Source organism: Atta cephalotes (assembly GCF_000143395.1).
Source record: "Atta cephalotes unplaced genomic scaffold scaffold00027, whole genome shotgun sequence".
NCBI classification, from domain to species: domain Eukaryota; kingdom Metazoa; phylum Arthropoda; class Insecta; order Hymenoptera; family Formicidae; genus Atta; species Atta cephalotes.
This window is the reverse complement of record NW_012130091.1, coordinates 2,129,020-2,150,632: the sequence shown is the minus strand read 5'-3', so window position 1 is coordinate 2,150,632 and position 21,613 is coordinate 2,129,020. Positions and strand designations below refer to the sequence as shown.

Genomic DNA, 21,613 nt, shown 5'->3' with positions numbered 1-21,613 from the left:
AAGCCCATAACAGATAATATTCACAATGGATTATTAAGGGATAGAGTTATGTCTGCAGCTTGAACATCTAGAAGTTGGTTTGCTCCAACTTCTTTTGTACTTGTTGGAGTAAGTAGAAAGCATGGTAAATTTAATTACTGAAAAGAAAAAAATAAAGCAAGCCTCTGATTGAGCAGCTAACGATTTAGCACTATGATTTTCTTGAGGTCGGAAAGCTAATCGAGAGTTTTTAGAAGAAGAAGAAGAAGAAGAAGAAGAAATATGGTAAGAACATGTTGAAGTATGCAATGCAAATAAATTGATGACTAGTTGATTATGAATATTATATGTTATTGTGAGTTCACAACAACAGGATTATCACAGACCTGGAAAACAAGGGAAAATGTAAAAAAGTCTGGAATTTCAAAATTTGCTCACAATTTCCTTAAACTACTCCTATTCCAAATAATTGTTATAATTTTTTAAATATATCTGACATTTATAGTTCGAAACTGACGCTTAGTTCAAAATTTAGTTTAAAACTTTAAATGATTTTAATAAAATAAAAAAAATTCAAATTTATATTTTATTCAGTATTTTTATTTGATCTTTCTTTTTCATTGTAACTGCATTCTTTTTTTCAAAACTAATTTATTTTATATTGGCTTGAATTTGCACCTAAAATTTTACTACGCTACTAAGCTTTTTTTGCATTTTTAATAATATAGCTTTCCTACAATTCTTAAGTCTAAATGTTAGAATTTACATATTTTATATTAGTCATGAAAAATTTTTTATTTTCGTCTGGAAAACCTGGAAAAGTCAGGGAATTTTTAAATTTATTTTCTATGGTAACTCTGTTGCAATCTTAAGATTTGTTTTTCATTATTGCACTAGATTTGCTGCAGAATTTTCTCACTTATTCAAACATATTTATTTTAAACAATGAAATATTGAACAAAGTCAATGATCGATAGATAGATAGTTGACAAAATTAAATTAATATTCAATCGAACATATAAATTATTAAATATAAATATATTTATATATATATTTTTTTCTTTTATATTTAATTTATATATTTGATTGAATATTAATTTAATTTTGTCAGCTACTTTTGTCTCGATCATTTGTTCAATATTTCATTGCTTTTACATTAACACGAGTATCTATCTACTAATATTTATTTTAACTGCTTTATATAAAAAATAGTTGAGTTATAAGAAAGACCTTTCATTTCAGTCGTTTAGCATGGATGCCAAAATTCTTCCGAGTCTCTTGAGCTTGAAGGTGGCTCCTCCATCGGAGTTGTCAAATCAGAACATTGACAATGGTGTTGGGGATGGAGATAGCGGCTCTGTCAAACTACCAGCTGCTTTGGAACAAGCTCTGGCATTTAAAACAGAGAGAGCCAAGGAAGTAGGTGGAGATCTTTACGATCTTGTTGCGGTAAGTAAATCACCAAATGATGATCGCGAGGATGTTTTGAGAAATGTGAGTATAGAAGACGTTATGACGGAACTGGAACCAACGACTGAGAAGATAGAATCCAAATCGAGCAAGACGAAAAAGAAGAAAAAATCAAAGAGGAAAAGGCACAATGCGGAGAAGAAGGACTCTGAACAGAAGAAGGATGGCATTGAAGAAGCAAAGAATAAAGAAGATATGCCAGAGATAGAATATATACAAGAGATACCAAGTATAAATGACTTGGAGCCTATGTACCGTCAATTTGCCAGAGTCTTTGAAGCGTTTAAGTTGGTGGAGCCAGAACCGAGTCCAAACGATGCATCTGATAAGGGCGAACCCATTGGACAGTATCCACCAGTAACAAATATACAAAACTCTGGCACTGGCATACCAAGTAAGGTACCATTGTTGGACGACTTCGATGATGAGGGGAATCAACAACAGCAGCAACAGGGCACAGGAGAAAACGGTGCGCCGCGTCTGTCTAAGCGCAAGCTCAAAAGGCTGACGCGGCTGAGCGTGGCGGAATTGAAGCAACTGGTTGGTCGTCCCGATGTCGTGGAGATGCACGACGTTACTGCACGAGATCCAAAGTTACTGGTGCAGCTGAAGGCCCATCGAAATACTGTTCCAGTGCCGAGGCATTGGTGCTTCAAACGCAAGTATCTCCAGGGCAAACGAGGAATAGAGAAACCGCCATTCGATTTGCCAGACTTTATAAAGCGCACCGGGATCACAGAGATGAGGGCAAGCTTGCAAGAGCGCGATGACACACGTACATTAAAGGCAAAGATGCGGGAGCGAGCGCGACCCAAACTGGGCAAGATTGACATTGATTATCAGAAGCTACATGATGCGTTTTTCAAGTGGCAGACTAAACCACGTATGACGATCCACGGCGATCTCTATTACGAGGGCAAGGAATTCGAGACACGCTTGAAAGAGAAGAAACCTGGAGAGTTGTCGGATGAGTTGCGTACAGCTTTAGGCATGCCAGTGGGACCGAATTGTCAGAAAGTACCACCGCCATGGCTCATAGCTATGCAACGTTATGGGCCACCACCGAGTTATCCGAATCTCAAAATACCTGGCTTGAACGCACCTATTCCAGAAGGTTGTGCGTTCGGTTATCATGCGGGTGGATGGGGAAAACCGCCAGTAGACGAAACGGGAAGGCCACTGTACGGAGACGTATTCGGTATATCGCGCACATCTGGTGCGGATGCGATGGATGAGGAAATAGACCGGGGAATGTGGGGTGAACCTGAGTCGGAATCATCAGGCGACGAAGACGAGGATGAGGATGCTGAGGAAGGTGGCGAGGGTGGCGACGGCGAAGGAAAGGATGGAGATGGAGATGCTAGCGGACTGGTTACTCCTGGTGCCGAAGGCCTGATCACTCCGAGCGGCATCACGTCGATCCCGGCAGGCTTGGAGACTCCAGAGACCATCGAGCTGAGGAAGAAGAAAATCGAGAGCGAGATGGAAGGCGGTGACACGCCCGCGCTCTATACAGTGCTACAAGAGCGACGTACAGAAGGTCTGGGCGCTAGTATGATGGGCAGCACTCACGTATATGATATGACGGGTGCGGCAGGTGGCCAGGCACCGCCGTCCGTGATCGCTGCACGTCGCGGTGCCATCAGCGGCAGCGCAAGCGACGCCCGAGCGGAGAAGGATGGCGCAGTGGAATTGACGTTGGATCCTAGCGAATTGGATCTTGACTCCGAGGCAATGGCATCCAGATATGAGGAAACAATGAGGTCGAGACAAGCACATCTCAGGAGAGAAGACTTATCAGACATGCTGCAAGATCACGTACAACGACAGAAGGTATTATGTAGCATATTATTATATATATGTATGTAAATAATATGTGATATGATAATGTGAATATATAGATTTGATTCTTAAATAAAATAAAATTATTTTCTATTTTGTCAATTTTGAGTTATATTGATTCTTTTCTGTTGCAGAGCAAACGCAAACGCCAGCAAATCCAGGATACAAAGACTTCTAAGAAATATAAAGAATTCAAATTTTAAATGTATTATTTCTTCAATTATGTGTATTGTATTATAGAAATTAAATTGATTGAGATTGCATTTAAAAAAAATTAGATTTAATATATCACTTTAACATTGACATGATTACATTTTTCAAAAATAATTTTTTTTATATCTTATATTTACATGTGAGTGATTAGTAGAAAGATCGATTAATTGTGTGTAATGTTAGTGAAAACGATTAATTAATGGTAACGATATTTGAATAATTACGTATATTTTCCAATAAATATAATTATGTATATTTTCCATTAATTATCTATTTTTATGTAATACAAATAAATTATATAAGAGAATGTAGATTTCAGTCGAATACATATATACACATACAGACATATTTGTTTAATTTATATCAAATTTTCAGATATTTCGATGTAATGGCAGTACAAACACAGTAGGCCGATAGTCGAATATATATATATATATATATATATACGCATACATACACATACATACAGGCACAGAGATGTATTTGTTCGATTTTTTTTTATCAAATTTGTCAGATATTTCAATGTAAATGACAGTAACAAACATATATAGACAAATACTTTTAAAGCACAATTAGTTTAATTTTCCTAATCATATAAAAAAGTCTATACGATATGTTTCTTTTGAGATAGTGGGCCGATCCAAAATCGTTCAAAGTCCAGTTTCATAAGTGGACGCGAAAGACATTGTAACAATACAAAAAGACAAGGAAGAGAAATAGCAATAATGAATTTACTGATAGCGCTACCAATGTCGAGCCAACTACCATATGGCGTGACGCAATACATCAAAGGCAATGACAAACAATCACCTAAAAAGAGAACAGCTAAAGAATTTGACTTTTTACATTCTTCCAATTCTAAAGAGTAGCTCACACATCCCACTAATATCAAAGGAATGCTAAGTTTAAGAAGTATCAAGGATGTCATTAGAAATGGAGAGAAGACGGTGACAAAATGACGCGTCCAAGACGGATCGAATGAACTGATACTCGCCATATTTCCCGTGCCGAAGAAGCACAATAATACGTATAGCATCTAAAATAACATGTTAAGGATATATAATAATAATAGTTATCTATTATATGTATAAATTAAGAGAGAAATGTTGAAAATTAATTCTTTAACGCTTTAATCTAATTATCTTTAATTAATCCAGATATAAATCACTCTTTTGTTAAAAAAGATTATTTAAAAATTTTTCTTAAAAATGATAAAAGGATACGAAAAACGCCGCTTTGCTCAAGTCTTCTGTGATATTTCGCTCTCCTGAGATCTTTGAGGTAGTTGAAGTAGCTTCCAACCAAGAAATTAAATTGAGTGTAAGCGTCATGAAGAAGATCGGCTCGTAAGAAGCCGATAACAATGTAAGAGAACAGAAAAATCCGAGCATTACGCCCAGCGTTCTTTTTTTGTTCTCTATTGGATGACACCAAATGCTTAATGGCGCAGTCAATAGGATAATCCACGATATCCAATATCGACCATCGATAAACTCCATATATATAATACTTGTGATGACTAGACGTATAATTTCCATTATTCTCCGACTTTGTGACATCTCGTTAATAATCACTATCGCTATTGCTATACATACACCAATTATCCTGAAAACAATGAAGAAGATATTAAGTTTTTAGTCAAAAATTTTTATACAAAATTATATCTTGTGTATTCTTTTTCAATATCATTAATTAAAAGAAAGAAAAAAAGATAAATTTTTTTTATCAATCTCCTATGATCAATATTCCTATTGAATATTGATGATTATTTAAAATAATTTAAATGTCTGACTTGATTACATATGCGAGAACTTACACAATATAAGTGTGTGGATGTGGCTCAATGACAGGCAGTAATGGAAATACACATAGTGCAATCGAAGTCCAAATCATAGAAACTGGAACATCTTCTGACTTTACTGCTCGTATCAATAAGAGTAATAGTATTCCTATGCTGAAAGCAAATCTATATGTTAATCCAGCAAATATTATCACTAGTAATAACAGAGTGCCTCCAATATCTATGACTAGCGTTTGTGTGCTTGTTTCTGCAAATACAGGTGTCGATGTAATATAAGTAGTAACAGCAAACCACGCAGATATTATAGCAAAGGATGCGTAGCATGGTAATCTCCAGTTGTTACAATTAGACGCTGTAAGTAAAGTTAATGTATAAATAAAGTGTCCATTTTTCAAATAAAATCACTGATTTTTACTTAATACATTTAGAAATGATTACTCACTTATATGTACAATTAACATTATTATTAATAAACATGGAAATCCAACGTTTATTAATCGTAGAAGAAAAATTCGCGAATATTGACGCTTTGCTCCAGCTATTTTGAAGAATAATATAACTATCCAGCTAAGCCACATTATTGACAAATATATTAAAAATCGTATACGTTGATATTGTCTAAAATACAACAAGGCTTCCTTGCTCAAACTAATTGCATCATTGCCCTCTCGAATTCCTGCCATTATATTTCTTTTACTGATATGTTGTTGGGCTTTACGAATTTTATCATTTATCTGTGTCTCTCGCCAATCAGTATAATCACTATCTTGACAACTTATCACACGATTTTCTGTTATTTGATGCATTAGTTGTTTCACATTGCTGATTAAAGAATGAGCGACATATTCACGATAATCCAAATTGAAATATTGCCATGGTAGTGCACCCTAAAAAAGTATTTTACGAATAAATATTTTATACAATATATGGGTACATATATAGTATATAAATTTGATCTTAATATGACATAAATACTAACTTCATTATTTATAGGAATAGGAATTCCTATTAGGGATGCTATCAAGGGAGTTATACTCGCTTGTTCAACGTCTTGACGAAAGCCAGACGATTTTACTCCTGCTCCCCAAGTGATTAAAGGCGTTTCAGTTTCAGATGGCAAACCACTTCCATGAGATCCCCAATCGGTCATTCCGTGATCCGATGTGAATATATAAGCGGTAGTGTCCTTCTCAAAAAAATCTTCTGTCGCATTCACAGCCTCTTCAATCCTCTTATCGACATAGTTCATATTGTCCACATACTCTCTAATCTCAAAATTTCCTTTTTAATTCTGTACTTTCAAAACAACAGTAATCAATAGTTTAAAATAATTCGGATACCTGGAATTTGGTTTTTTAGTATGCCCCAAAGTATCACAACCAAGCAGATGAAAGAACAGGATAATTCCATTTTGATTTATGACTGTCTCGGCTACTGAGGATTGTAGCCATTTCAAATAAGCATCAAACACCCAGGAGTCCAGACGTCTTGTTTGATTACTCAATTTTGTATCAAAATCCTGCCACGCAGATGGATAACTTTGTCCATAAACATTGTGTTTGCTACCTAACTTTTCAAAATGTCAAAATAAGCGTGAGAAATAATGAATATCGCTACTCTTGCACCTTTCTTTTAGAATACCTTTTGTGAACAGTGGTATTATATCTGGACTGCCCCAAGCCCAAGTTGTATGACTTTGATTGAAGACAGAATCAAAGTCAACTGGATTCTCTTGCCATCCTTTGAAAATGGCACTAGGATCTTCGTACAATCCTGCAGCGATTGCAACGTGTCCTGGTCTTGATTCGGTAGGCACTCTTGTGTGAGATATTCCCCAAACACCCCTATTCTTCATTGCATCCCTAAAAAAGAATTATTTATTTTATCTAACAAAATTAAGTTAATATTGAAACAAAAACATAAATCAATATTCTTATTAATATTACACAAATATAATATATAATTTAATTAATATACAAATATAAATAATTGTATATTAATATATAATATATATCTTATTTTATATGTATATATATATATTTGGAAAAAAATAAAAATTGAGTTAATCTATTATGTTATATATTTATTTACTCTTTTCCAAACAAAAACATTAATTAAATAAAATTAAATGAAACTATATAAAACAGTAAAACGTTGTTCTTTTTGATTAATAAACAAGTGTGAATAAGTTCCACAAGATACCTGAGATAAGGTGGTGGCTTCTCTATAAATGTCTGAAATCTCAGACCATCAGCCACGAAAAGCAGCAGCCTCTTAGCCGGTGCTCCATTAGGCGCCGGTACAATTGGCATTCCTCTAATAATAGGTGAATGAAAGTTAACATCTAATACACCCCATAATAGAATTAAATGCATTATTAATCCCCACAGAGCAAACAGATAATTGTTGTCCATTTTGAGCCATTGTTTCTTGTGAAACTTTCCTGTTCTTTCAGATAATTCACTTTCTGCGATATCTAATTTTTCCTTTTTATAAACATCTTTAATAATTTTAAAATTTGTAAGATTGAGATGTACTCGAAATATACAATTGTAAGATTGAGTTATATTCGAGATTTGATACAACACAGTGTATGTCATACTACGTTAGCAGAAATATACTGACAAATCGATTTGAAATATCGAACGAAAGTATTAAATTTGTATTAGTCGCGCTTTGTACTCCATACATCTTACGTGGCTCTCTTTAGCTTTCTTTTTCTTTACATACGTGTACATACATATGCATATATATATATATATATAGATATACAATATGCATACATATGTATACATATATATATTATACAATTGCAATACAAATCCATAACTTACTGTCAATAACTTGCCGACTGTTAATATTTAGCATTATATAAAATATAAACAAATATAGTATTGGAAAAAGAATATATGATTTTTGAATAAAAAATAACGCTTCTTTTTTTATTATATTTTTATTTTTTATTAAAAAAAAACTAAATTTTTTAAATGTTTAACATATATATAATTGATATGTTATTGATTGTCGGTAATTATCAACTTCCTTATTACCGACAAAAATTTTATTAAAACTGTAAATTATATTAAATATTACAATTATAAAAGCTGTAATTTTATTTAAATATTTATCATTTATTGGCACAATAACAAATAAATTTTATTGAATTTATAATATATACGCATTAATTATATAATGATAATGATGTAATAAAAAAAGAGATTGTAATATAAATTTTTCTGTTATTAATTTTATTATCACACATATCTACATTTAAAAATTATTTATGTATACATAGACGCGCAGAAATATTTATTTTTACAGAAAAAGTGTATCTAAATCTTAACTCAGGTCTAACATGTGTTCCGTAATCCAAAAAGATTGCAATACACAATGTAGAACAAAAGTTTGTTATGTACAGCTCAATGTTACGAATGCATATTATTTTAATGCAGTTTGCCAATGGCAAACATCTATATTTTCAAATGCCTATCACATACGTTTCAAAAAGAGATATAAAATATTGCTTAACTAAGCTTATCTCCTTTCAATTCTTTGTTATAATACACTATAGCACGCTCTATCAATGATGTGTTCTCACTTCCTGGATTTGCTTCCGTTGAATTTTTGCTATTTTTATTATAATTTTTTCTCATGTTGTCTTCTAGATTATTACTATTATTATTTATTGGCTGTGAAATCAACTCAGGTAACTTATGCTTCGTATGTTTTGCTAATTCACGAATTGCACTCTGCAAATAGTGAATTTGTGCTTCTTGTTGCAATGAAACATTATATAATTCTTGAATGTCATCCGTAAACTTCTTTATTTGCATCTGACGGATTTCCTCTTTGTTTGCCTCTTTTGTGACTTGCCTGTTGTACTCCAATATCACACATGCTCCAGCTACACCAAAGATAATCAACTCGCCCATTAGACTAGCACCCAATTCAATTGCCATTGTCTCATTCAACTTGGCAACCTTCGTAGGCTTACCCAGATTCATGACATACATTTTTGCTTTTACTTCTGCCCAATGATAAACTATAAATATACAAAACAAAATTATACATTTTACAACAGTATAGGTTATATCTTACAATAACTTGTGTATTATGAGAAACATAGAAGTATACTCACATTGAGCAGGTGGTATGATGAAGTAAGTTCTGAAAATAGAATGACTCTTTGCTTGATTGACAAGAAATTTGGCTAAAGGTTTACTGATCTGTTTGACAAATAGTACACCCAATTTAAGGGCTGGAAATACTCCGACTGGCATCTTTATTGATTAATGTTACAGTACCTTCTCATTTGTTTTTCAATATTCTAAAAATTTTTGCTATATATATAATGTAATAATGTATATGTAATACATAAAATCATAGACTCGTCAGTTTTTAATGAAAAAAATATATTAAATGATATACAAAATATAATAGATTATTCAGCGATCTCATTAGTCTCATGTCATACCTTGATTATTTATTTCAGAATATGTTAATGTGATGGTATCACAACTATCATAAGTGACACAACTGATATCATGACAGAGATACGTTGTTGCAAAGATATATATTTTGCAAAAATATATATTTTGATATATTTTTCCGTCAACAGATGTCTTTCATACTGAACGCAAACTCCATCATCACTGTGGATCCCCGTGAACGATAACAGATCCCTTTCAAGGCAAGGTTAATCAGCAAATAACGGTATAAACATGATGTAAGAATACAAGGTGTATCATTGCATATACTAGCTACAGCAATACTGGAAACAACCAATCAGATTTTGGCCTTCATGTGCTTTTCTGCGTATAATAGCACTGGTATATTAGAATAGCCATTGGCTGCGTTCAGTGGGCTTACCAATGCGCTCGCTATTATTGGTATATTCTTTTAGATCCAATCAGCATTTTAAATCTTAAGAATACATTAATAGCAGCATCATAAAGGAAGGATTACGGCTGTGGTCAAAGTCTCACTACAATGCTTTGTAATAAAAAAAGATAATATAAAAAATAGAAATTGATATTTAAAGTAAAAAATAAATAATAAAGTACATATATACATATAATAATATTATAAAATTATTATCTCAATATTATATATAATATAAAAATTATTAATATTAATAATTATTAATATTAATAATTATTATCAAATTGTTATAAAATTATTATAACATAATATTGTAATTTGGTTTAAATACATAATTTTAAAAAATAATTAATTATATCAGTTTCTATAATTTAATTATCTATATGAAAAATTGAAAAAAATATTAAAGTTATTTGAAAAATTATTCAAAATGATCAAATTAATAAATTATTTAAAATTATTTGAAAGTTACTTGAAAATGAAAATTAAATTTGAAAATTGAATTAAAGTTAAACATAAAATGTTAAATTAAAAATAAAATTGAAAATCAAAATTAAAATAAAATTATTTTATTAATTAATAATTTTATTATTTAAAAGTTTTAAGAGTTTTACTGTCATAGCAGGCGTATTGAAACAAAATCCGTCGAAAAATGGCGGGAAAAGTCAAGCTCTGATTGGCTGCAGCAGATAAACATGGCAAGAGCACATCATGTCTACTTGTATCATGCTCTCTGATTATACTCTGTGACGTAACGCTTGACAGTTTTGTTTACAAAAAATTAACAGAGAATAATTTTTATTTAATATATTATGGCAGGTGAAGTGGTTGTTGATGCATTACCATATATTGACCAAGGATATGATGAGCCGGGTGTACGAGAAGCGGTAAATAAGAATTACATTCATTTTTTTTTTGCAATCTAACAGAATAATAGTAATTCGATAGGTTATGCTCTGAAAGAAATAATTTTATTAAGAAAAATTCTCGTGCAAATTTATTTTATTTCACGAAATATTTGGGGTTTAATGTTGTTCCTTAGGCGTTGGCGATGGTGGAGGAAGAGACACGACGTTACAGACCGACGAAAAATTATTTGGAACACCTACAACCTTTATGCATAACTGCTTTTGAGACAGAGGTATTGAAGCATGAATTTGAGAGGATGCAGAATCGCTTACCGATGGAAGTGCTTAGTATGAAACGTTATGAATTACCACCGCCTCCATCTGGTAAGTTAAACGATTTAACTGCATGGAATGAGAGCGTGGAGAACAGCAGCGCGCAATTGGAGCATCAAGCTACTAGGTAAATAAAAGCTACATTTGGTTAAAGATTTAAAATTTGGATGTTCACATGCTATAAACACTCATATATTTATAAGTGCTTTTCTAGGTTTTTCTAGATTCCACTGGCTTAAACGAAAATATAATATCATGATCTCGATGTCATTATTAAATCAATGAGTGCTTATAAACGTCAAAAAGAATGATATAAATGTTGTTTATAAGCACTCTTTTTAGAATCCAAAATTAAAAGAAAACAAGAGTTTTTTTAGTATATGTGGCAGGGAGGATTGACAATTTTTTGAGTATAGCATACCTATACCAACCTGAGTTTACAGTACACTGCAAACAGTCACATACAGTCACACATTACATACACAGGAATGCAAATATGTATTTCCAATTTTGTATATCTCAACCATTGATACTGGTCGAATAATTCTCTGTATAAAAGACTATGGTGTCTATTCTTCGGAGTCAACCCTCCCTCTATTGAAAGAGTTCGAGAAAAAAAATAAGCATGTGAACGTTCAAATCAAATGCAACTTAGGACTTATTGACATACCATTTGTCTTTTAGATTTTTGTACTTTTTTCTATACTTTTGTATAATTTTAGAATCTGTAATTTGGAATTGATGATGGATTACGGTTGCGAAGCATGGAAATCCTACTTGGAAGTACTAGTTCAGTTGCTAGGTCATGCTCAGAAACAGCTGCAGACGCTGAGAAAAAAGATTCAGGAGGTCAACTGGCAGAGGAAATCAATGCAGACTCAAGGAGGCGACAAATTGAGAGCTCTCGAAGCACAGTGGGTCAGTTTGGTTTCGAAAAACTACGAGATCGAGCAGGTTTGCGTGCACTTAGAGGAGGAGATGCAAAGGGTATTTTTGAATAAAGAGGCTGTGGAGATTAATGATGTACCAGCGGTGGAAGGGCCTGATGTGCCAGGTAACAATGCAACAGAAACGATGGCATTGCAAATGCAGCAACAGGAAAATCAGGATGTTTAGTGTAATATAAACTTTTATGTATATAAATAAAAATAAATAATTTATACAGAGATTTTTAACAATGGATATCGTATCCACAAAGAGCATTCGTGGACGTATTATGGGGTATATCTATAATAAAGCAGAGTTTATTTCATTATAGTTTACACATATCACACTTGTGGTTTATGCTTTTACAATATACATATGTACACGACGGTTATCGTTAGCGCGATACACTAATTAATTATTTGTAATTTACGACGTGCTGAAGGATCTGTTTTATAATAGGCTGTTTGCGTTGTTCCGTGTATCGACACAATTGCACACATTGCGTAGGCCTAGCTGAATTTCTTTTTTTTTATTTTATTTTATTTAGGACAACAGCAATATATATCATGATATAATTACAAAGAGCATAGCTAAGCGCCTTTACTTTCGACTATTCGGTGTAAAAAAATACGTGTGTGACTTCGATCTCCATTTTTGTGTTCAATCATATCCTCTTGCGACAGGATAGATGTTAAAAGTAATTATTGGGTTACTAAACTTGCATCATTTTTGCCATTTAATCACTCAACTGTCATAAAGATGTTTCGCTAGCGCCAGAACTTTGAGACTGCAATGCCATACTTCCCTTGTAGCCCATTGATTCTTCCTCCAATAGAGCTATTCGTTGCTTCAATGTTTTCACCTGCAAGGGAAAATTAATTTAAGAAAATTAATTTAAAGAATAATGCAATATACATCTGATATGTCTGATGCGAGATCTGTTTGTTAATGTAAACTATGATTTTAAAACGCGTTGTAGTAAAAAATGGATATATTTTTTTATTATGTTTATTATTATGCAAAATATAAAATCTAAATAACTTATATTCATATATAAGATTTTTTGAGATTTATCCCTTAATATATATTAGCATATATATGTTGGCATAATTAATTTTAAAATATGCAATTTTCTTTCTTCTTTTGAAAAATTTAAAATTTTTTATTTACGTCACTTTTCTAATGAAAGTGTGATACATCATCACTTATTCAGGATGTGTTTCATTTGGTGCTCATAATTCTCGTGAACATTATTAAATTTGTTTTTATTTAACATTTGAAACAATAAGGATAAATTAATTTTATGAACATTGCGAGGATTGCGAGCATCGAGCATCAGCGTGAAAAGGCACCTTTAATATGTTGATTGCGCATGCTTGATGCCGCAATTGTGAATGACATGAATCGCATCAGGAACGATCCAATATGGCGGGAGAGGCTAACAGAGGGAGTGATTGTCTACTAATTCGACGAACGAAATTTAAACGTTTCGATGTTATCTTATAGACTAAAATTGTGGAGGTTATATAACAAACTGCCAGGAAAAGCACTCGGGGAGTATCGATTACTGCCATTATTTTTCATCCTCGGAGCTGCTTTGGAATATTCCATGATCCACTGGCAAATTGGAGAGGTTAACTTCTATAAAGTGTATAAGCGTCGAAGGGTAGAGGAATTGGTGGAACGAAGACTAAGGCTGGAGGAACAGGCCTGAAGACAATTTTCGCATCAACTTCCTATTGAGATATCACATGATGATGTCTTTGTCACGGTACATTGTATTTTGTGCAGCAGCACTGGTTACAATGCTGACTGGCTCGCAGTGCGTTCACGAGATCTACAAACCGCTTGATGACCTGGAGGATCTAGTCGAACAGAAGCTAAAGGAGAGGCGGAAAGAGCTGCAGAAGAAATAGTGCTAGAGAAGAATGTATCTAATGTAATAAATTATTGTTGTTTTTACGAATGAAAAATTAATTAATTTCATCCATAGTAGTTGCTAAAAATTTCTAGCCATGATTTTACAGTACTTTTTGTGATAATCTATTTTTCAGTTTATGGGTTAAATAAAGTTCTTGTTATAATCAACTTAAGAACATGATTTTAAGTAGTAGAATATATTAAGTATTTGTATATTAGATCTTTATTTGTAAAGATTCTATCTATGCAATACAATGAAAATATTTATTGGCCAGAAACTTTTCGCAACCATTGTATACTTGATCATACCTGCACAGCATGTCTCTCTACCATTCCCAGCATCTGTTGCTCCAACTTTTTCAGCCTGGATTGATATTTCTTCTTGGATTTCTCCAGAGTTTGGACTAGCGCTCTGAGGAGAGGAAAGAAAGTTTTATTTTTATTACAAGAATAGAGCACAAAATGTCATACTGTATTATTTATTTATCTAATTTTCAGACTGATAATTAATCCTCGACTAACGGGTCACTTGAACTTGAAACAAAAATTTTAGACAGTTGATACAATGTCTATACGTTTAATATTATGATGTTCTAAATTGTAGAGAAAAAAAATTTTGAACTGTACTCTATATCAATCATCATAAGATGGAGCTTTACTTGCTTTACATTCTATTCTATTTAAAACAGATTGTTTTAGAACTTAAGTATAATTTTCATAGCTATAGTTAAGGATTAATTCTGTATATATAAACCAAATGATGACATTTCACTACTTGTATTCAGGATGTATCTGAAATATAATAAATATAGTATAAATAATCAGATGTATCTGAAATAACGTCCATTAATCATATTGCGGTATTCCTAATAAAAACCTGAGTTGAAAAGTCTTACCATTTTGCAATTTTCTCAATATTTTTTTTAGTTTTTACACAATGAGTAAAATGTTTAAAACGTAAAATGTTTAACGTATAGGACAACTTCAAGATATCTTTAAGAATTCTTTAAGAAACATCTTCGAAGTGTTTCCCAAAGAAAGATATCTTAAAATTGTTTTATACATCGATTTTATCCGTTTATTCGATTTATTTTTTTAGAAATTAATATCTTGTTAACTTGCGAAAATTGCAAAATGGTAGAAAACTTAATTTTTTATTAGGAATAACACTGTGTGTTACAGAGACGTTATTTCAGATATACTCTATATACGTACAGCATGCAAATTTTCTGCAATAATCAGAATAGGGCATGTATTTGAAGTACTTTTACTTAAAATACAGTTTTTGCAATACAAGTGTATTTTTCAGTAGTGCGCATGAAAGGATTATTTGTATTTTGTATTTAAACTCGAAAGATTAAGAGAGTTTTATATATTTTGTAATTTAAATAATAAGATTGATTGTCAATCTTAGTATCTGAAATACAAAATACAATTGTCTTACCAATATTGTTTTTCGAATAAAAATATTCTAAATTACACGCCCAATCCTGGCAATAATTACCCATTAGCTCTTTTCAGATCGTTGACGAGTTCAGCAGATTGTTGATGCCTGAGTTCGGAATTCTTGTTGACTTCGTCCAGGGTTGAGATCAATTCCTGCAGGCGTTCCTTCAGTCTCGCCTCTCTGCCTAATGCTTCGATCAATTCAGACTCCATTCCCTCACTTTCGTTGTCGCTCAAACCTCGGTCCTAAATATATTTTCAATTAGTAAGATTGATTTTCAGAAAGAGATCTACATACTTGTAAAAATTATATGTAATACCTTGTTTGTTGCCATCGCGAGCATAGCCTCTGCGTCACTCAGCTGACCCTGGAGGTGCTGTATGGTAGCGTGTTGAGCTGCGATTTGTGTATCGCGCGCGTTTAGTTTCAGTTCTATCGTAGCACGTTCCTTCTCTAGAAGGAACACCCTGGCACGTAACTCAGCCTTGTCTTCTCGCATGGCCATTAGTTCCTAAAAATATATTCTTGAGAAATCAATTTGATAATGAACTTTTTTTTAAATATTTTTGATTTGTAATGTTTAATTAAAATCAATATATTAATCACGCATAAGTGAAAAAAAATCTATATTCGATAAAGACGGTTCTTCGTGCTTATTCATATTTCTTTTTGTGAATTTGTACAATTTCAATTCAAGCTGATTATTTATCAATCATCATTTTGAAACACAGTCTAAACCGAAGCCGTAGAAATATCACAAATAATTTGATAATTTTTATGCTTATAGGCATCTTAAAAGAATTTTAATACAAAATCTGTGAATAATTGCGAAAAATATTATGTCGGTCGAAAAGAAAATATAATACTTTTATGAAATTTATATGCACCAAATTCCGAATTGTACTCTTACTTGTCTATTTTATTTGTGAACTTTATTTGAATAGCGAGAATCCTGTACTGTTTTTTTATTTAAAAAATGTTAATTTATTAAAAACAATGTTCTCTTGAGTTTTTAATTCTTTTTAATTAGATATGGACCTGCATGAGCACAGCAGTTTCCAAGTCGAGTTTTCTGGCCTCCGCTAAAGAGATGGTGTTCTTTGAGTTCAAGGGTTCTGCATGCACGCTCTCTAGTTCGACTGCTGTCGATCTGACCATTGTACGTTCTCCCTTCAATCTACCTATGTGCCTCCTGAGTCGTTGCTCATCCTCCACGTTCCACGTTATTTCCGATCTATCAGAAAGGCATTCGTGATAAAAATTACACACATTACGCACAATGTAAAATACCTACTCGTCCGACAAGACCATGCTGTCTTCCCATGGAGCACCCAACGTATTAGTACAGTCATTCTCGAGTCTATTTAGCACATGATAAGCAACGTTTTCGGCCGCTCTTCTATTATCGATTGTCACACTGTTCCTCTCGGTAGAAAGCGCAATTTCGCTCTCCAGCAGAGCGACTAGAACGTCGTAGGCCTCAATCGCGCGATCACTGAACGAAAGTGCGAGTCGCAACGCCGTCGCATTCGATTCATACTTGCCGACTAATAAACTCAATCTATAACACAGGACAAAAATGATTATTTTACATGTATTGTAGGATTTCGGATTGTGTCGTATATTTCAAGATCTTTTTCAAATTTCAATTTATATATAACTTGACAATAGTTCATTCCTTAGGTTTTTTACACACATAAATAGTATATTATTTCAGTGTATTTTTTCGTTCTTTATATGTAACGATTTCAGACTCTCTATCATATTAGATGTATACTACAATAACTTTGTAATTGCCATAAGTTTATATCAATTATTGAGATCATTACATTTCGAAGAATCAGTCTTGAATTTCTGTTGATATACCTTCATCATTGTATTTATCACATAGATCATAAAATGCGTTTGATGTATTCGACTTGTGTACTTGACTTTAATTTAATTTGACATTTTAACCGATTTTAAAGCTTTTCGGGATTTGTGCCTTTTGAAGAACGTACCTATCACATTGCGCCTTGCTCTCGTGCAATGTGAGCGCGAGGACAGCGTTGTTTGCCCGCGCGTGTTCGAGTCTGCTGTTCAATCGTTCCGTCTCGACTTCGAATTGCTTCTCAGAACCGTTCAGTTCCTGCAAGTTTGACTGTTCTAGGAGATCCGACACGAGATGTTCGGCTACCATCGTGGAGCACACCTAAAATACGTTGGAATATGATTATGTGTTTACTGCAAAATTAAGAAAAGTACATATCGTTTTCTTACTGTAAAAATTACACAACTCAAAAAATTAAGTTTCTCAGAAAAGGAGAAAAATTATTTTTCAACTTGACGAAAAATTAACGACCAATTAAATAATATCGGCAATAAGAATATATTCTTAAAACGTTATTTTTGTCATTTTTGTTTTAATCCTTAAAAATCAACTCTCTTGATGATTTTTTAAAAATTATCTTTTCTAAGTTCTAACGATGACTATGAATTCTGATGACTATGAAGTTAAGTTAGTTCACTTTTAATGATTGATAGAATAATATTTATATTTCATAATTCATTCATAGTAGTAATAACTTAAAAAAATTTTTTGGTTTTTGAAGGGAGCAATATATGTACATATATGTACAAATTTTTATAATTCTTTACATATTTTTATATGTATTTAGTATTCTTTACAAATAAAATTCGTACCCCAAGATTAGTAATGTCCGGACCGGTAATGTGCCTCTCGTCCGTCCTCCTCAATCTCACCCTCTCTGCCATTTTGAGGACTGGCGGTTCCTCCCTCGTCATACTCTTTGTTGGAGGTGTCTGTAGCGGTGGCAAGAGCGGCGAGCACGGTGCTGTCAAAGGTTCCGGCGAGCTGGTGTTGCCCCTCGTCTGCGGAGAGAAGAGGCGAGGTGTGAAAGAAGAGGGATGTTAAATTAAGAGAGAATTATTGCATTTTATTAACATCTCTTTGTTTTTCAATCTTAGTTCTTGCTCTTTCAATTTCAATTTTCTCTTTATCAATATTAATTTTTTAATATAAATTCTGTTTTCCATGAAAGACCGATTTCTGAGGATTGCTGCTCACTCGAAGTTCTCGACGCGGTGAATCGCTGCTCGCCGTTTGCCTCTGATTGCTGCTCTGACTTTTAAAATGAATCAATTGTGCCTGCAGACTCGTGATCTCTGCCCGTAACGCCATGATCTCCTCTTGCAGCGTCGCGACGGCGACGCTCTGGCACGACGCTGCTTGTTGTGTTGGCTCAGGAGTCGGCAACGCGGCTGGACTGTCCAGCTGTTCCCTACCATTCTACATTGAAAATAATAATGCGTTTTTAAAAATATATTAAATATATGATGTATTACATTGAGAAAAGGTGTTTGATACATATACAGTCAATACGGAGATAATTTTTGTATATTTAAAAATTCCTCATAAATATCATTATCAATAATATTTAATAGATTGCCAAATTGTTCCACTCGTTCCAACTTATTTATCATTAAATAAAACAAATTTATAGCAAAGTTTGCGGTAAAAATAAATTCTCTCCATATAATTATAATTATAAAGGCATGATAAAATATTAGGAATTTCATTTTTATAATTGTTACTTCTATAATGTTAGTAGTAATAATTATATTTATAGTTATGCAAAAAAAATATTTAATTAGCACTAAAAACTAAATTATATTATTAAATTATGGTCATTACAGTTAAATTATGATAATTACAATCATTTTTTTCTCTCAGTGTAGATATATTATAAGTGAAGGTAATATTATGGCACCCCACTTACATTTCATATAATAACTTGGTTAAAAATCAATATTTAAAACTTAACGATTATATTCATTAAAGTGTTGTTCAATCGATTCCATATTCAAGATACGAAATTACATTTGTTATTTAAGGCATTGTTTATGAATATATGACGATATTGTATAATAGCTCGAAAAGAAATAGGGGTGGTAATGCAACTTTTCACAAAAATAGATTTAAAGAATTAGTTTTGTTTAAAAAACAGTATTTGATTACAAAATTAACAAAAAAGTAAAATATTACAGAATGTATGTAAAATGTATGTGCATATGTTACACACAACTTCTTCCGCATAGGCTGTTCATTACTAAAATTCTACATAAATTATAGATTAATAGTAAGACTAGAGTAATCAATTTATGGAATATGCTTATTTTGATACGAAAACAAGGCTCGAAATAAAGGCTATCAACAATCAATTTGAGAGGCTACATTAGCAAAATTAGCAAACCAGGTTATTATTAAATTTTATATATTAAAATTTACATAACTCGAGATGTTACAATCAAATAAAATGTTAAACAAGCAACACGAATATATATACGTAATATATTCGATAATGATAATACGAGTACGTTTAAGAAGAATAAGGAAGTATATGTAATTAAGTGTAAATATGTAATTAACTAAAATGTATCTTTTACTTCATTAGTCATAGCGAGCTACTGACCAAATAATTCTGTAATAATCACTAGAATTCGTTACCTAATAGCAAAGATTAAAAAAAAAGGGCCATTGTGCTACCCACACTATCACAATACTAATCTGTTCACATTGCTCGCATTTTTTGCACTCAATATCTATGTTTTTCCTCTTTTCAAAACCAAATATCTATCTATTTCTTAAGTGCAAAAATATTTAAGGATTTCATGTAACGCGAACAGACCTATTCTCCTCTATGTTAAAAATTAGAATTTTAAAAGTTTTTTTTATAGAATTTTCTTTACTTCTGTCGGTCGATTCTCGTCCTCGCAGCAGCTAGAGTCATCCCCCAAAGTGCGATCCCCATCTCCCTGGATGTCCCCGCCACCCTCGCTCTCCTCTACTGGGTTGGTGATGGAACCCTCGGCGTCCCTGCTTGTCTCGACTTCTGCGCATCATCAAAATCATCTCCTCAGACCGCGACCACCGATGATTAATACTTACTTCGCTTGACAATTATACGGTTCGGAGAAACGATCTATTCCATCAATCCCGGTTATTTATCGAATAAGCGACTGTCTTTCGCGATAGTACACATGATGGTATGTGCGTCCCTAAGAAATTGTTCTCCTTCTCGGTATCGAGAAGAGGGATCAAGAGTAGAAATCAAGAGTGCGCGCCACTGAGAGAGAGCTATTGCTATTGTTATAGTCGGAGTCTAGAGAGATCCGCTGATTGCCCGCCAGGGAATTACCGTGGCTTTCGTTACTCAAAGATTCGTTACTCAAGATTCTCTCCCGCGTGCGTCATATAATCGAAGCAGGGTGGAGTGGACTCTTACCGGACTCGTCCTCCTCGGCAATTACGGTAGCGCGATGCCGCTCCAGCTGTCTGCCGAGCTCGGCGATGACGGAATGCAACTCGGTGAGCCGTTCCTCGTGTCGTACCGCCTGCTGTTCCGCTCGTTGCTCAGCGCGGACCGCCTGGACCTCCGCCCGCATCAGCGCGGTTTCGGCCGTTTCCCGCGCGCGAGTAGCCGCCACTAGCCGTGAGTTCAACTCGGCCACCTCGGACCGCAGAGAAGACAGCGCGGCTGCATGAAGCTGCGAAAGGAAATTCATTTCTTTCTTTATTTGCCCGAGGTCTCGGAGTCGAAAGATTTTATTGTAATTTCTATCAATATTGCGTATCAAGTAGGGTAAAGTCGCCTAATATGAGATACCTTTTTTTAAAAACTTGTAATTTATTCTAATCTATACTTGTATATTTATTATGTAATGTATATTTATTAATTTGCAATCTTAATTCCTATTTTCGTGTCAATTTTATGGGAAATATATTCAAGATTTATCACCAAAAGTTAGCGACCGATAATAGCTATATATATATATATATATATATATATATATATATTAGTTAGTTAGTGTAGTTAATTTTAGTTATTAGTAAAGTACGTACGTTACTTTACTTAACTTAAACGTTAAAAAACGGTTTAAACGTTTAAATTA

At 33.2% G+C, this 21,613-nt stretch overlaps 5 protein-coding genes across 5 annotated transcripts; 2 read left to right on the top strand and 3 right to left on the bottom strand.

Annotated features, from left to right (window-relative positions):
- Positions 1-1,230: 1,230 nt before the first annotated feature.
- Positions 1,231-3,848, top strand: LOC105620503 (splicing factor 3B subunit 2). Its single transcript, XM_012201994.1, has 2 exons — positions 1,231-3,282; positions 3,426-3,848. Exons 1-2 carry the CDS (start codon positions 1,231-1,233, stop codon positions 3,492-3,494), a joined length of 2,121 nt encoding a protein of 706 aa, XP_012057384.1. The 3' UTR covers positions 3,495-3,848.
- A 260-nt stretch (positions 3,849-4,108) lies between these two features.
- LOC105620502 (GPI ethanolamine phosphate transferase 1) lies at positions 4,109-7,719 on the bottom strand. Its single transcript, XM_012201993.1, has 8 exons — positions 7,508-7,719; positions 6,947-7,167; positions 6,646-6,871; positions 6,285-6,570; positions 5,748-6,192; positions 5,321-5,657; positions 4,728-5,109; positions 4,109-4,540 (listed from the first exon to the last, which is right to left on the bottom strand). The coding sequence occupies exons 1-8, from the start codon at positions 7,717-7,719 to the stop codon at positions 4,109-4,111; spliced, it is 2,541 nt and encodes an 846-aa protein (XP_012057383.1).
- Positions 7,720-8,829: 1,110 nt separating this feature from the next.
- On the bottom strand, positions 8,830-9,585 carry LOC105620500 (putative OPA3-like protein CG13603). The gene is made up of 2 exons (XM_012201992.1): positions 9,444-9,585; positions 8,830-9,347 (listed from the first exon to the last, which is right to left on the bottom strand). Exons 1-2 carry the CDS (start codon positions 9,583-9,585, stop codon positions 8,830-8,832), a joined length of 660 nt encoding a protein of 219 aa, XP_012057382.1.
- A 1,413-nt stretch (positions 9,586-10,998) lies between these two features.
- Positions 10,999-12,483, top strand: LOC105620498 (pre-mRNA-splicing factor SPF27). Its single transcript, XM_012201991.1, has 3 exons — positions 10,999-11,073; positions 11,229-11,494; positions 12,090-12,483. The coding sequence occupies exons 1-3, from the start codon at positions 10,999-11,001 to the stop codon at positions 12,481-12,483; spliced, it is 735 nt and encodes a 244-aa protein (XP_012057381.1).
- Positions 12,484-13,045: 562 nt separating this feature from the next.
- Positions 13,046-21,226, bottom strand: LOC105620587 (colorectal mutant cancer protein). The gene is made up of 11 exons (XM_012202076.1): positions 20,947-21,226; positions 20,411-20,553; positions 18,729-18,950; positions 18,344-18,532; positions 17,662-17,852; positions 16,956-17,222; positions 16,700-16,895; positions 15,981-16,172; positions 15,719-15,906; positions 14,524-14,626; positions 13,046-13,156 (listed from the first exon to the last, which is right to left on the bottom strand). Exons 1-11 carry the CDS (start codon positions 21,224-21,226, stop codon positions 13,046-13,048), a joined length of 2,082 nt encoding a protein of 693 aa, XP_012057466.1.
- Between the last annotated feature and the right edge of the window lie 387 nt (positions 21,227-21,613).

Coding starts and splice junctions, on each gene's coding strand:
- LOC105620503 (XM_012201994.1), top strand. CDS start 1,231: ATGGATGCCAAAATTCTTCCGAGTCTCTTGAGCTTGAAGGTGGCTCCT. Junction 3,283..3,425: donor ATCACGTACAACGACAGAAG/GTATTATGTAGC, acceptor TTTCTGTTGCAG/AGCAAACGCAAACGCCAGCA.
- LOC105620502 (XM_012201993.1), bottom strand. CDS start 7,719: ATGGACAACAATTATCTGTTTGCTCTGTGGGGATTAATAATGCATTTA. Junction 7,168..7,507: donor AAGCCACCACCTTATCTCAG/GTATCTTGTGGA, acceptor ATTCTTTTTTAG/GGATGCAATGAAGAATAGGG. Junction 5,658..5,747: donor AATGTTAATTGTACATATAA/GTGAGTAATCAT, acceptor CTTTACTTACAG/CGTCTAATTGTAACAACTGG.
- LOC105620500 (XM_012201992.1), bottom strand. CDS start 9,585: ATGCCAGTCGGAGTATTTCCAGCCCTTAAATTGGGTGTACTATTTGTC. Junction 9,348..9,443: donor CATCATACCACCTGCTCAAT/GTGAGTATACTT, acceptor GTATATTTATAG/TTTATCATTGGGCAGAAGTA.
- LOC105620498 (XM_012201991.1), top strand. CDS start 10,999: ATGGCAGGTGAAGTGGTTGTTGATGCATTACCATATATTGACCAAGGA. Junction 11,074..11,228: donor AGCCGGGTGTACGAGAAGCG/GTAAATAAGAAT, acceptor GTTGTTCCTTAG/GCGTTGGCGATGGTGGAGGA. Junction 11,495..12,089: donor TTGGAGCATCAAGCTACTAG/GTAAATAAAAGC, acceptor GTATAATTTTAG/AATCTGTAATTTGGAATTGA.
- LOC105620587 (XM_012202076.1), bottom strand. CDS start 21,226: ATGAATTTCCTTTCGCAGCTTCATGCAGCCGCGCTGTCTTCTCTGCGG. Junction 18,533..18,728: donor CACCGCGTCGAGAACTTCGA/GTGAGCAGCAAT, acceptor TTCTCTCCGCAG/ACGAGGGGCAACACCAGCTC. Junction 15,907..15,980: donor TCGCGATGGCAACAAACAAG/GTATTACATATA, acceptor AAATATATTTAG/GACCGAGGTTTGAGCGACAA.